A 15,798-nucleotide genomic window follows, 5' to 3' on the forward strand; every position below is an offset into this window, starting at 1 on the left:
TTTGAAGCGGTTGCTATTTCCTTATTTAACCAAAAAGAAAATTTTGAATCTTAGAGAAGTTATGCAACATGTCGAGTTACTCAGCTAGGAAGCAGCAGAGTCAGAATTCCGATCCGGGCCTGACTCCAAACCTCAAACAAAAGAATGAAATCAGGTGACCTGAGAGGTAAACACTGGATATAATAGTTCCCAGGGATGGCCGATAAATGACATTAGCCTCCTCTGTTCCCTGTCCCTGTTCCAAGCCACTCTTCACTTAAGTTGGAGAAATAAGGTCTATCAACTTCTAACGAACTTGCAAACCCTGTCCTGATTTGCCCTCAAGATGAGCCGTAGCTCTGGATTTCTGAATTGCAGAATTCAGCCTCGACGACTAACTCACTTTCAATCATTTTATTTCCTTTTCAGGAAGTTTTGGAGTGGGAAGCAAGTCAGCTGCCACCAGCCCCACGGGATCCTCACATGGCACACCCACCCATCAAAACAAACCACAGACTCTGGATCCTTTTGCTGACCTTGGGACACTAGGTATGAACTCAGCAGGTTAAGATAAAAGTAGCATTTACTTTGGCTACAAAGCCTTACATCTAAATCTCTGGTGTTCCAACAAACTGGTGTCGTTACCTGGGAACTGAAATAGTATGTATTCTTAATCTTCTTATTCTTATTCTAAAATCTGAGATGGGCTTTAAAAAAAACAAAAACAAAAACAAAACAGGCTTCAAATACTGGTTGGAATCAACTGCTAGTACACCATTTCTCCAATGCCCAATTTTGGATTAGTAGCATGAGTACAGTCAGAACCTTCAGGAGCTCCTGATAACAGACTTTGGCTCAGCAGAGGTAATGAACATGTACCCCTGAGACCCTCACGTCAGCATCCATCTTCTCTCCACTGCCTACAGTGCTCTCTGATCAGTTTGTAAATTTCCATATAGAAAATAGACTCTCTATAGTATTTTCAAAGTGTTTTTCATCATATGTTAATCATTGTTGCAAGATAAGTGTTCCATGAGCAAGTAATTTTGGAAGCACCAAGTTTATTGGACTTTAATTATTGCAAAAGCTTCTGAGCATGGTGATGGTATTCATGGTGATGTTCCCCAAAAGGATAGAGTTGGCAGGGTTTGCAAACCATCTCACCAAGGAACTTTTTTTGAAGGAGCAGTTTTTTGGACTAGTATGCCGTGAAACCTTTTCTTTCTCTTTTTTCCTTCTTCTTTTGGGTAGTGCGGAGTTAAATAAGGATAGAGTATCCTAGACACAAAGCTTTGAATTGGCCATGCAGATAGTTTAGGTTCTCAAGAGAGCCTTTCTTGGGGCGCCTGGGTGGCTCAGTGGGTTAAGCCTCTGCCTTCAGCTCAGGTCATAATCTCAGGGTCCTGGGAACGAGCCCTGCATCGGGCTCTCTGCTCAGCAGGGAGCCTTCTTCCCCCTCTCTCTATGCCTGCCTCTCTGCCTACTTGTGATCTCTCTCTGTGTCCAATAAATAAATAAAATCTTTAAAAAACAAAAAAAGAGAGAGAGCCCTTCTGAAGCTTGAGAGCTTAATCGTCTGCAGGGGTTGAGAGCATGACTCCATTTTTGCCAGTAATTGTGTCAGAACCTTGACCTTCCATCATAAACTCCTTAGATTTTTTTTTTTCTTTTAAGAACTCTCAAAGTCATTTTCCTTTCTTTCCTTTTCCTTTTTAATATACATTTTGAATTTTAAAATAATAATATCAGGTGAAATTCTGTGTCAAATAAAATCTTATTCACTGCTCATTTTTTATCCATTCAACAGCTGTTTACTAAGTGCCCTCTGTGTGCTAACATTGTCTTAATAAAAACCAACCACACAAAGAAAACCAAAACAAAATTCCTGCCTTCCTAAAGCCTTTATTCTAGAAAGGGAAAGAAACAGTAAATGAGTAAGTATGTAATATGGTATCAAATTAAAACAAAAAAACAATGTTATTTTAAGAGTTTTACATGTATCATTCCATTTAATCTCCTCTGTAATCTTTTTTGAAGTATTGGGACTGGTATCCTCATTTTGCAGATGAGGAAACTGGGGCCCAGACGATTAAGTAACACACCCAAGTCCCGTGATTTCAACCCCCCGAAGCTCTGGAGCTCACACTCATGAACCCCTTCTTAAGGCATATGGGGGGGAAAAAAAAAAAAAAGCAAAGAGCGTGTGAATGATGGACGGCCTGGGGTGTTATTTTAGGTATCAAGTGGTTAGGAAAGGCCTCTCTGGAGAGGGGATCTTTATAGAAGATTCTTTTTAAAACTCCAGCCTCACATTCTGCATTTAGTTGTCATGTCCTTTTAGAAATGAATCTGGAATGGTTCCTTTGCCCTTTTTTTTTCTTCCCTTTTTTTCTTTTTCTTTTTTTCTTTGCATGACATGGATCCTTGAGGGATATAGGCCAGGTGAGAAAGTCTCAGTTTGGTTTTGATGTTAACTTTGATCATTTGCTTTAAGGGGTGTCTGCCAGGTTTCTTCATTACAAAGTTACCATTTTTTCCCTTTGTAATTAATGAGTAATCTGGAGATAATTTGAGGCTATCCTCTCTGAGAATATCTTATTCTCCATTTGATTTAGCTACTGGTTTTAGCAGTCATTAGTGATTCTTGCCTGAAGCAGTTATTACTATGGTGGTTGTGAAATTGTGATTATCTGATTCTGCCCTTGTTTTTGTATATATTAATTGGCATTTAACTGTAAAAAAGAGTCTCTTTTTCTTTCTCTCTCATCCGTTTGGACTAATGGATTTTTAAAAAAGATTTATTTATTTATTTGACAGGGAGAGAGAGAGAGAGAGATCACAAGTAGGCAGAGAGGCAGGCAGAGAGAGGAGGAAGCAGGCTCCCCGCTGAACAGAGAGCGTGATGCAGGGCTCAGTCCTAGGACCCTGAGATCATGACCTGAGCCAAAGGCAGTGGCTTAACCCACTGAGCCACCCAGGCACCCCAGTGGATTCTTTTTTATTCATTACTGTCATTACTTTCTGTAACGTTCATGTCTCAGATTTAGTTTGGTTTGTGAAAGCTTTTTTTTTTTTTTTCCTGGCTCCTCCGTCCTTTTCACTTGTGTCCATCAGTTTTTGAGAACCTTCCTTCTTTATGGCACAATAAGATGCTCCAGGCTTATCTTGAAATATTTGTTCCCCAGCCCTAAAATCAGTCATTCTCCAAGGAATCCTTATTCTCTTTTGTGGAAAATGGCATTTGGAAACCAAGGTCTGTGTGCCAAGTATGTTCATTGGTACTGGGGTGAGTCTCATTGCTCTGCCTTTCAGAAGCTAGAGAGAGGAGATGAGCAGGTGTAATTGAAATACAGAATCCCATCCGGTACGGCAGGACTGTTCTGTACCTTGCCCTATTCTGCATATGTGGCTTCCATTGCTCTGGATCTCAACAACACTAGTTGTCCTACAACAAAAATAATTTCAGAATAGCTACACCCATATCACTACAATAATGAACCTGCTGGGAGGAGTTCAGGAGTTCTTTGCCAGTTTTGAAAGATAGTAATTCTTACAACTGCTGGGAAAACTGGTTTCCTAAATTTCTTTATTTTTCAAGTCACATAATTTAGGAAAGGTAAGTGACTTTTCTAAAGCCACAGAGTGAACAGGTCATAAGCAAAGCCAGAATTTTTGATACCCTGGCAATCGCTTTGAGGATTAAAATGAAACTTCCAAATTACATAGCTGCAATTCAGAAAAGGCAAAAGACAGTGTCCTTCTCCTAAAGATATTTTGACATTCAGCAATTCTGATGCGAATACCAGTGCCTTAGTTTTTCCTGAAGACATTCTGATCTAATTGGTCTGGCTGTGGCCTGAGTGTAGGGAGTTTTAAAAGCTCCCTAGGTGATAATAATGCACAACCAAGGCTGATAACCACTGCTTTGGCTTTTAATGAGGATAGCAGTGGCCTCTAGGTTTAGCTGCTGCTTTACATTTTTGTCAGTTCCCTGCTTCAGTAGCATTAAAAATTAAATTTCTGAACATGGGTAGAGAATATTCTGGAAGATTAGGCATCAGAAAGTCTTACAATGTTGATGAGCAGCCCCTTGAGAGCAGGATCAGCATTTGCCTTTTCACTACCGTGTTGCAGCCTAGCATGTGAAAGATGCTCGATAGTGTTTTATAAATGAATGAATAAATGGCAGTGTAATGGGAATATGGAAGCTTTTTTTTTAAGTTTTTAGGCTTTTCCATATTTATTGAATTTTAAATTATATATGTATATATATATATATTCTGAATTTATCTATCTATCTATCTATCTATATTCAGAAGGAAGATAGTAAGCATCCTTAAACTGTAAAATGAAATCCCAGTGCAGAACGAATACCCAGTGTAAGCTGTATGTTGATGTGCTGTTGACAGGGGCTCATGAAAGAGGCTTCAGGCTCTGAGTTACTCACTGACAGGGGGCAATGCCAAGCTTCAGAGCTTCTGTCATTACCTTTTTCTATTACCAAGTATTTATTGAGCCCTTATGATGTACTGGTGTATACTGGGCATATGAACTTGCATCATAATATAATATGTAATGCCTCCTAATTTACTTAATTCAGGGTTTGTGAAATATTTTCATATAGCCTTTGTGTCTTTATGGTATACCTGTGATATAGATGTAGTTCTGGTTTTACAAATGAGGAAACTGAGGCTCCATGAGTTGAAGTTTTTCACTGAGCTTCAGAAGAACAAGGATTCTCTGTAGATCGTATTCCTAGTGCTGTGTCCCCAGCTCTCAGCACAGGAGATGGCACATAGATGCTCTATAAATACTGATGAGTGAATGCATGGATGGTGAATGACTAGATGGATGGATGAATAAATGCGTTCATGAATGGGTGAGAGAGCTGAGACTCAAACTCAGATTGACTGCAAGTTATAGTGTCTATAAGGCAGCATTCCCAGTGAGGAAGGAAGGAGTCCTAGATGAATAAAGGGAAAAGCCCATAGAGAGAAGAGACAGTAAGGGGTAACTTGCAGTGTCAGGCTCAGAGATTTGCGGAGAAATTAGGGATCATGGGTACAGCAAATGAGCATGACATTTGGAGGTAGGATGCCTATTGTCAAGCCCCCACACTGTTAACTAGCTGTGTGATCATGAGCACATCAGGAAGCGTCCCTGAGTTTCGGATTTTCTTGTTGTTAAAGTGGGGTCAACATGAAAAATTGCTCAACATCACTTGGCATCACGGAGATACAAATCAAAACCACAATGAGATACCGGTCAGAATGGCTAAAGTTAACAGTTCAGGAAACAACAAATATTGGCAAGGATGTGGAGAAAGGGGAGCCTTTTTACACTGTTGGTGGGAATGCAAACTGGTGCAACCACTCTGGAAGACAGTATGGAGGTTTCTCAAAAAGTTAAAGATAGAGCTACCCTATGATCTAGCAATTGCACTATTAGGTATTGATCCAAAGGATACAAACAGTGATTTGAAGGGGCACATGTACCCCAATGTTTATAGCAGCAAAATGTCCACAATAGCCAAACTGTGGGAAGAGTCCAGATGTCCACTGACAGATGGAAGGGTAGAGAAGATGTGGTATAGATATATGATGAAATATTACTTAGCCATCAGAAGGAATGAACTCTTGCCACTTGCAATAATGTAGATGAAACTAGAGGGTATTATGCTAAGAGAAATCAGAGAAAGTCAAATATATGAGTTCATTCATATGTGGGATTTAAGAAACAAATCAGTTGAACATAGGGGATGGGAAGGAAAAATAAGAGAATATCAGAGAGGAAGACAAACTGTAAGAGACTCTTAACTATAGAAAACTAAAGGAAGGTTGCTGGAGGGGAGCTGGGTGGGGGGATGGGGTACGTGGGTGATGGGCATTAGGAGGACACTTGATGGAATGAGCACTGGGTATGATATGCACCTGATGGATCACTGAATACAACCTATGAAATTAATAATATACCATATGTTAATTTAAAATAAATATAAATATAAAAATAAGTACTTATGGATTAAAATATAAAAACTATAAAGGGGGATCAGTAGTACTGCCTACCTCCTTAAGAGTGTTGTGTAGATTGAAAGCAGTAATATACACAAGCGTATTTTGTACGTAAATGTTAGTTATTTTATTATCACTGTTACTTTGGGTTTGGTGCATGAAAGATCACTACATTCCAGTTTCTCATTTTACCTCTTTAAACACAAGCCATAGCTGGTCTTTGTATTTTGGAAACAGCCCAGCATGTACGCAGTGAGTACTTAAAAGTTAGGAGGTTGTGGAATCAGAATTCTATTTAGATTCCTGGCACAAACTAATAATTTTTTTAAGCTTGAGTAAGATCCTTTGCCTGGTTCAAAGTTGTGTTAGCAGTTGGCTGTGTTTACTCTCTTGCAATGAAATGCAAGAAGTGTGAAATTGAAACCTACTTGTGAAATTTCAGAGCATCTTTGTTTACTCTTGGGCACTCACCACTGTTGTTCTTAACAACAAACAATGATTAATCTTGATCATTGACAGGTAAGTAGTACCTTAGTGAGTGAACATATTTTGCTTTATTCTCTGTTCTTGTCATTTTGTAGTTTTTCTTCCAGTGAAGAAAACAGAATGTGCTTAGAAGGTGGGAGGGAGAGAAGAGATGGCACAGTGGGAAAAGCTGGGGCTCTTCAGGCTTGGAGTCAAAGACCCGGATTCCAGTCTTGGTTCTGTCACTTGCCGGCTGTGTGACTTGGGAAAAAATCACCTAATTGCTCTGGACTGCAGTTTGTTTATCTGAAGAAAATGATGCGGCTAATAATACATACCTAAAAATGTCACTGTGGAGATTAAAGGAAACACATACCTGCAGTTTCTTTAACTATTAGGAAGGTTAATTGTGTTATCAGTCAAAGTAATTTCCACTAAAATCACTGAAAACAGTAACTTGGGACACGGCTCTTCAAAATAGCATTCCTATGTCTTTCTCTGTTTGTTTCCATAGGTAGTTCTTCATTTGCCAGCAAACCCACCACACCAACTGGATTGGGTGGAGGATTTCCACCTCTCAGCTCACCGCAGAAAGCATCTCCCCAGCCCATGGGGGGAGGGTGGCAGCAGGGAGGGAGCTACAGCTGGCAGCAGACACAGTCTAAGCCACAGACCAGCATCCCCCACTCGTCTCCCCAGCACCGACCCAACTACAACGTGAGCTTCTCAGCCATGCCTGGGGGGCAGAGTGAACGTGGGAAAGGATCGGCTAATTTGGGTAAGGATGATGGTGTGTAGCCTGACCGGAGGATAGCCTGCATTGTCATACTACCTGTGTGTATGTATGTCCGAAGAGACAGAACACAATTCCAGTGCTTTCTGAGTGAATCTTAGAGTTGTAGAGACACACCATGATCCCTACCTCCACTCTGGGCCTGAAGCACCTGGGTGTACCATGCTCTTAACACTTATGGCATTTTGTGACTGCTAGTTCACTTGTCTGTCTCTTTCCACCTGGAGACTGGATGGAGAGCAGGGCCTGCATCATGTTCTCATTAGCACCTAGCTTAGTAGGCACTAAATAATACTGAGTGGATGTGAATGGAGGGGTAGCTGGTTCTTGAAGCTGTTATTCCTTTGGAAGAGGGAGTAGAGAGAAAGTTTGGGAACCTTGCAAGCACTGTTCATATTTGCCCTTGGATCCTGATTAGAGGAGGGTGTCTGTCCTGGACATCTAGTCTTGGTTGTGCTCTGATTGGTGGATATTTCTGAGATCATTCAGTTTTCTTTTTTATTTATTTTTTATTATTATTTTTATTTTTTATTTTTTATAAACATATATTTTTATCCCCAGGGGTACAGATCATTCAGTTTTCTATGATGGTTTTTTTCCTCTCTTCTGAGAAGAAAGTTAAAAGAACACAAAGTGGGCCAAGAGCTAAGGCTAGAGGATACTCTGGATAGGCCTCCTTCTTTTCTTTTTCTTTTCTTTTCTTTTTTTGAATGGGATTCTTGATAACAAGGAAAAAGTGATATATTTTGCCTAGCAGGGGTGGTTAAATTTGAGTTTGTTAAACAGCCTGTTATAATGTATTTTACATTTCAGTTGATCTGATCGTATTCAAGAACTAAATGTGGAGGGATGTGGTGAGGAAATAGGCCTTTTTCTCTATGGAACATGGGAAAGGAAACTCTGCTTTTTCTAGTCACTGTAGCTTACTGTATGTCAGGTGCTATTCCAACCAGTTTCATATATTATTTCATATGACCTTTAAAACCAACCCCATGTCATAGATTTTTAAAAAAAAATCTATGATGGAGATAAATAATTTAAGTCCATGTGGCTTTTAAGTGGCAAGGGCAAGATTGGAACCCAGGCAATGTGGCTCCAGAACCCCTTCTCTTAACTGTCACACTCTACCGGATATGACACAGGTGCCTTCTCAAAGTAATAACATGACAGGGATTTTTGTTGTTGTTGGGAATATGTAACATCATGTTTCTTCTTTGGTTAGCAGTGGATATTGCTTGGACAATTCCATAGAGCCATGTGGCTTTCCCTCTGTTTTGTATTTTGAGTAGATGTAGGGTGATTGGCTTCAGTCAGCAGAACATTATGGAGCGCTCATCTTCAGTGTAGAGAACATCAGCATTATGGCAGTGAACAAGACAGACAAATACCGTCATCTCAGAGCACTTACATTTTAGCATGTGCATGTGCGCGTGCGTGTGTCTTATAGTATAGACATGGCAAATGGGTTTCAATTCACATGCTAGCATTGATTGATGGGCATTGACAGCATGGATGTCTGTGTTTGGGTTCTGTTCTGTTTTAATTTAATAAACATTTAAATAGTCAGGCACTATTCTAAACCCTTTAAAATGTTAACGTATCAATTCTCACAACAGCCCTATGAGGTAAATGGTATTTAACACCATCCCTGTTTTACAGATGAGGAAACTGAGGCATGCACATGATAACTGACTTGCTTCAACATTACATTGCCAGTAAGTGGCAGAGCTATGATTAAAGTCTGGGATCCCAGCCCCAGAGACTTTGCTCTTTGCCACCATGCTAGGCTGCCTCTCCAAACATTAAGAAGGATTATGAAGCCACAAGCAGACTTGGTGAAAAAGAGCACTGTGCAGGACTCAGACTGCCAGCTGGGTGTGGGCAGGAAAGCAGTGGCATCCATGGACTGCAAGTACCTAAACTCAGGTGTTAGCCGCATTGCTGATACTAACTAGCTCTATGACTGGTGTGGGTGGGGGGTGTGGATCACAAGTATCCTCAGCTATGAGAAGATGATACAGTGGGAAAAGTGTTATGGAGTTGGATTTAGTCTAACAATCCAGCCAGGAGTCCTAACTTTGCGATGGATATGGTCTATGATTCTGGGCAAATCTCTTAGTTTCTCCAGACCTCATTTTCCTCATCTGTCACATGGGCATGAGAGTCTCATACTCTGTTCATTGGGTACGTATAAGGAGTAAGAGGATTAATGCATGTGAAAGCACTTTGGAGACCCTAAAGTGTTATGAGGTGATAGGATTTTGTGTTTAAGAGTAAAATTATAATGATTTTTTAAAAAATTCTATTGCAGAAGGGAAACAAAAAGCAGCTGACTTTGAAGATTTACTTTCTGGTCAAGGTTTCAATGCACACAAAGACAAAAAGGGGCCTCGAACAATAGCTGAGATGAGAAAGGAGGAAATGGCTAAGGAAATGGATCCTGAGAAATTGAAGGTGAGTGAGCCCTTGGCCCAGTGTGATTATTTGGTGTGACAGTCATGTGAGAAGATCAGGGGGTGTGGAGCCATCAGTGTTCCTGGTTCCTGGCTTCCTCACTGCTTCCCTCCACTTTCCACCAGAGCAGTTCTACTTTTATCTGTTTTGATTCTAGAAGTCTAGGTAGCATTGGATTTGGGGAAAAAGAATATTTCCCCATTTAAAAAAAGTTATAAACCAGGTACTCCTGATTTAGCCTGGAAACCAAAGGGTGGTTACATGGATAAATTGTGTGAGGTAGTGGAGAACAGGTCTGTAAAAGATCAAGAGAACTGGAATGTTCTCACAGATGGAGAGGTTGAATTCCTACCTGACGAAATATGCTGACACTAGAACTAACTGGGAGATGGCGCTCTAATCTGTTACTGCATTAAAGGATCTCCAGAACCAGGATTAGCACAGCCAGTCCATTTTGCACATTTTGAAAAAATGTAACATACTTCCAGACAATTTGAACATTTGTTTAAGATCTAAAGATCCTTGGATACTCTTTTTTTAAAAAATCTTATTGATTTTATTTGACACAGAGAGATCACAAGTAGGCAGAGAGGCAGGCAGAGAGAAAGGAGGAAGCAGGCTCCCCACTGAGCAGAGAACCCCATGGGGGGCCGATCCCAGGACCCCGAGATCACGACCCTGGCTGAGGCAGAGGTTCAACCCAATGAGCCACCCAGGCGCCCCTTGGATACTCTTTTGAGGGCAATACGGGATCCTTTGTTTGCATGCTTGCCTTTTTATTTCATGTAACACCACAGAGGTTTCATTTTTCTTACAAAACTCTGTGCTTCATCTCAGTAACTCTGTGCTTAATCTCAGTTTGTTCATTAGGCAAACTCTAACAGTTTTCTATGAAAAAAAGTGGTTTAAGTCTTTTAAACTACGGTTGGTTATTTAGCTGGTACTAGGTATTTAGTTGCTTAGGAGAGTAACCATCCTTCACCTTGGCTAAGCCATCACTCATCAACAAATACCCTCTGAGCATCTATTATGTGCTAAATGCTGGTGCATTCTTACAAACCCTTCAACATAATCACCTCATTTGATAGTTTTTGAGTAGTCTTTTGAACCAGGCATGTTATTTCGCTCTTGAGTTGCACTGATGTATAGGAAACAGTACCTTTTCTCAAACAACTCTGCGTAATGGCAAAGAAAGGTGATTTCGATAAAGTATTACATATATTATGATAGAAACATGCTCAAGGGATTAACTCAGAGAAATGTGTTCTTTTTTTCAAGGGGTATTTATTTGGTGTCTGTCTGCCAGACACTACACTAGACAGAGGCAGAGAGCAGAGACCAAAGTAGACATGGGTGTGCCTCTACAGGGCCCAAGCTTTAGAAATGGGATTAACTCCGGGAGTGGGGCCAAGAGGAAGGAATTCAAGTTGGCAAAGGCAAATAGTAGGAAAGTCCTGAGCAGGCTTTAAAAGGATGATGAAGGGTCAGCCAGAAAGACAGGTTAGGAGATGGATGTGGAAAAGGATGCCAGGTTGAGGAAACAGCTTGGCATATGCACAGAGTCCCAAGTAGTTAAGCCCCAAGTAGTTGATGTCGCTGAGGCAGGAGGGGTTTCCAGAGTCTCGATGGAGACCTTGGGGATTGAAACATTTGAATTTCCTAATTCCCTCTGCGTTGACAGATTCTGGAATGGATTGAAGGCAAAGAGAGAAATATCAGAGCACTTCTGTCCACGATGCACACGGTGCTGTGGGCTGGGGAGACCAAGTGGAAACCAGTGGGCATGGCGGACCTGGTAACACCTGAGCAGGTGAAAAAGGTGTACCGGAGGGCTGTGCTGGTGGTGCACCCGGATAAAGTGAGTATAACCTGCCCTTGATGAAGCAGGAGGAATGAAACTATACAATACAACACAACAATGGAATGAAGGGCCTTTACTAGGTGTATGATTTACCGCCGAGTAATTTTTAGGGATCGGATGTAATTGTGTCCTGGCTTATAATAGTAAGAGTGGGCTAAGAGCTGGATAGAGGAAAACTTTTCTCTTGTAGAGATATGGCAGGATGTTTAGCCGCAGCTCTAGGGAAGAAGCTTTAGCATGTAGTTGGCAAAATTGGTGGGAATCAACAAAGTATTCAAAATGGACCTAAAATCGTCATTCTGTTGATGATGCCAGTTTATGTTTTCATGGAAGTATATAAACATATAGGTGCTCTCCAATATCAGAAGCTACCGGATGGCCCCAGTTGAAATCCTCATAAGATGAAGAAACCTCTTAGACGGAAGTGAATCACCTTGCTGTCATATAGACAAACTTGGTTTTATTTACACCAGCCCTGTTATGTGAGGCTATGGTTGAAATGCCACTTGGGAACACAAGCTTGAATTTCATGTATTTGATTTTCATTTCTCTATACTTTTGATGACTAGTCTGAAGAAGAGAATTAATCAGAAACAAAGCGTTTCAGTGAATCAAAAGAGAAAGAGGAACAGGAACCTAGGAAAATACACAAACCCTGCACCTATGTTATGGGTTTCCAAGAACTTAAATTTTTTTTGAAATTGGAAAATAGAGGAGTTTACTAATTTAAATTAAATTAATTAATTAAATTAAATTACTAATTATAGATAGGCTGTCCTGAGCCTTTGTCATTGGTAAGTACTTCTGGAGAATGGGTCCATCTTTCACTACTCAGTAAGTGCTCTGTATCTGCTCATTCATGGACTACTGTTACCGTATGTCAATGCCTAAGGGGAGGGAGTTCTGGGGAGGCCATATCATTAGGGTCACATAGATAAGCTATAAAAAGAGAAATGGCCTAATAGAAAAACATTTCAATTACTTGGAACCCCCTATTAGCAGTGAAAATTGTAATACAGGTAAAATTTTGGTCTGTAGTATGTAATGCATTGTTTTATTTTTTTCTACAGGCTACCGGGCAACCCTATGAACAATATGCAAAGATGATTTTCATGGAGCTCAATGATGCCTGGTCTGAATTTGAAAATCAAGGTCAAAAGCCCTTGTATTAACATATGAGCTTTTCCATCTCTGCGGCAGACCTGTGCTAATGCTTAGTGTGCGTCACAATTCTGAAGTTTTCACAGGTGAACCCAAAACTCTAGTAACATGTTTCCAGTACTAAACTGTTAAATTACTCGTGAATTAATTCCTCACTGATAAGGATTGTGGATGTTTGTTTCCTCAAGTCCCCACTATAAAAAGTCCAAAGCAGGGGAGGAACTTTTAGTCAGACAACCTTGTGGAGTTACAAGATTCCAGCCTGCTCTCTGGGGAGCTGACTCAGCATTTTGTGGGGAAATGGAAAACTGAGGCCACCAAAGGCATAACACCATCTCATTGTCTGAGAACAGGAATAATGAGCAAAAGCTATGCTAATTGGATTACATTATAGATTTTAACTAATGGTTTTTAGATTTTATTGGAAAGATGTAATTTGAGCCATGGCTTTACATAGATTCTAGGAACACAACCATTGAATATTTTATTTTTATGGAAATTTACAATGGTCTTTAGCATAATACTGTATACTTCTTTTGGTCAAGAGGACTAACTCATGTAAAAGAACTTGAACTGTGGAAAGTGATTATTGTATTACAATACAGTGATTGCCAACTCTTCCTGGATAAGCTAAAACTTAATGGAAATGCTGAGTAAAGAAAACAGGGATACTGTGGAGACAGAAATCTTTGTTCCTGGTCAGAAAGTTGGGCTGCTACTTTCCTCTCCCTTTAGAAAACTGTGGTTGCTTAAAGAAAATGTCTTAATGATGTAACTTCAACTCTAAACCTAATCTGAAAGAAATTTACAATTTTGCCATAAGGCTTCATGCTCTTCCTTTTGCTTAAGTCAGGAAAATGTTCTTAGCTGGAAATAGGTTGCGAGGCAGTTTGGCACAGTCACAGTGTATCAGGCTTGATACCCCGTAAGGAGTCCCTGTCCTCTAGGTCTGTGAGCGGTTGTGCTGAGGGCATAGAAAACCCACACTGAACACAAGTAATGAGGTAGGCACAGTGGCGGGGTGGGGCGGGGGAGGGGGAGCTGTGCTCACCTTCCCACCAAGTTAGGTGGGGGCTTGTCAGGATTTGTTTGGAGGAACTGTGTCTTCCTCCCACCTATTGAAACTGGATCCTTGGATTCTTACAGTGGGTTTATTGTTTTCAAAGTAGCTGGGGGTCCACAGAACAGCATACACACAGGGACATCTGTGAAAGCAAAGCCAGAAGGAGACCTTTGCCGACTTCACACTGGTTGGATTTCAGTCCAGCGTTTTGGCTCTTTCTCATTTTGAGGGCTCAGCAGTTGCTATCCTGAGACTTCAGGAAGTCTCTCTGGGTGTGCACATACACAAAGTGCATAGTATATCTATGCAAAGCAGATGGGCAAAAAGATTTCCATGCTAATCTTAAAAGGTTCGTGCTCAATATTGTGAAAAGCTTTCAGAAGTTGTTTTTAAAAGACAATCATTTTTTGTTTCCATTTTAATTTTCTTGTGGCAAACTGTACCAGAAAAGCAGCATGTCAGAAATACTTTATGTTCTATATAGAACTTGTTCTTTCTTGCTTGCTCACTTACTTTCTCTTCCTTTTTTGTTATGTTTGTTATTTATTTTACTCTTTATTGACAATGTGAAACTTGCAGAAAATGTTCTCTTTTTAAATATACAGCTGTAAACTGTTCAAGGTAACCATAACAAACTAGGTGTTATTTATTAACGTATAATGAAATAATGTTTGATCCAGTATGTGCTTGTCTTATTTAAAACTGGAATGTGAGACATGTTGCTGTGACCTGGTTTTTTTTTTTTCTTTCTCATTCACATTTGTAGATATTGTGTGAACTACAGTATATAATGATAATAATTAAAAGGATATTATGTGAATGTCACGTACATTTTGAAATGATAGAACTATATTAGCTTTGTATCATGTTTGGGTAATTCATCAATGTTCACAGTATAAAACATCATTAAACATTATGTAATTAGCAAGAGAAAGAATCTTACCTAACTTATTAAATTTGGGATTTCCTTCATCTCTCTTCCAGATACATTACAATTCTGGACCCCTATTTATCTCAAAACTCTTAACATATGCAGACCAACAGGTTTTTGCATTCCTTTTAAATATCTGGTTGTGACAAAGCTTGTTGTTGATCAGATTCACTGTTTCATTCATGTTTGTTGTAATATATTTTTTGTTTTGTAAATATGTTACACACAACAAAATGTGATTGGTCTAAAATATTTGTAATGTATATTAAAAGGCTCAAAAATATTTGTAGAAACCTAAGTTATTTTTGCACTTATAGGAATTTAATGACAAGTTTGAGTTACATCTTCTGACGCGATTCACTTTTAAGAAAAGTTACGGGAAAAGAATATGAAAAGCCATTTAATACATTTGCACCAAAATGTGATCTGAGAGGATTTCTGGATTTATACTTTAACCACCCTCATCCCGCCCTTTCCCCTTTCGCATGCACACACAATACACACACACACACACACACACACACACACACACTTACTTTGGATCATGCTCTGTAAATACAATGTTTCAAAAAGAATCAGCAGAGAAATCCTGGTCTCCTAGATAGAATATTAGTGGATATTCAAAGCTGTGCTTGTATGCTGAAGCAAAAGAATTAACCTGGGAGTCTGGGACTTTATCAAAAACAGTTATAGCTGACCCCTGAAAAGTGCGGGGATTAGGGTTTCTTACCTCCCCATGCAGTTAAAAATCAATGTATAACTTTTGACTTCCCCCAAAACTTAACTACTAATAGCCTACTATCGTTGACCAGGAGCCTTACTGATAACATAAAGGTGATTGACAGAAATTGTGTGTGTGTGTGTGTGTGTGTGTGTATAAAATACTGTATAATATATAATGTTCTGTATTACAGAATACTGTATTCGTACAATAAAATAAGGTAGAAAAAGGAAATGTTACAAAAATCACAAGAGAAAACACATTTACAGTACTATGCTGTCTTTATTGAAAAAAATCCATGTATAAGTGGACCTATACAGGTCAAACCTATATTGTTCGAGAGTCAACTCTATTTTAGT

General features: G+C 39.7%; 1 protein-coding gene across 5 annotated transcripts in view; it reads left to right on the forward strand.

Moving 5' to 3' along the window:
* The window catches only part of DNAJC6 (DnaJ heat shock protein family (Hsp40) member C6), a 139,161-nt gene extending 124,160 nt beyond the window's left edge, over positions 1-15,001 (forward strand). For all 5 annotated transcript variants that reach the window (XM_082687825.1, XM_082687824.1, XM_082687828.1 and 2 more), the window contains 5 exons: positions 409-528; positions 6,970-7,233; positions 9,560-9,702; positions 11,384-11,560; positions 12,634-15,001. In XM_082687825.1, the coding sequence (XP_082543951.1) occupies positions 409-528; positions 6,970-7,233; positions 9,560-9,702; positions 11,384-11,560; positions 12,634-12,735 (806 nt within the window). In that variant the 3' untranslated portion in view covers positions 12,736-15,001. The remainder of the gene's footprint in view (positions 1-408; positions 529-6,969; positions 7,234-9,559; positions 9,703-11,383; positions 11,561-12,633) is intronic.
* The last annotated feature ends 797 nt before the right edge of the window (positions 15,002-15,798 follow it).

This window comes from Mustela nivalis (genome assembly GCF_964662115.1).
Source record: "Mustela nivalis genome assembly, chromosome: 10".
Taxonomy (NCBI): Eukaryota; Metazoa; Chordata; class Mammalia; order Carnivora; family Mustelidae; genus Mustela; species Mustela nivalis.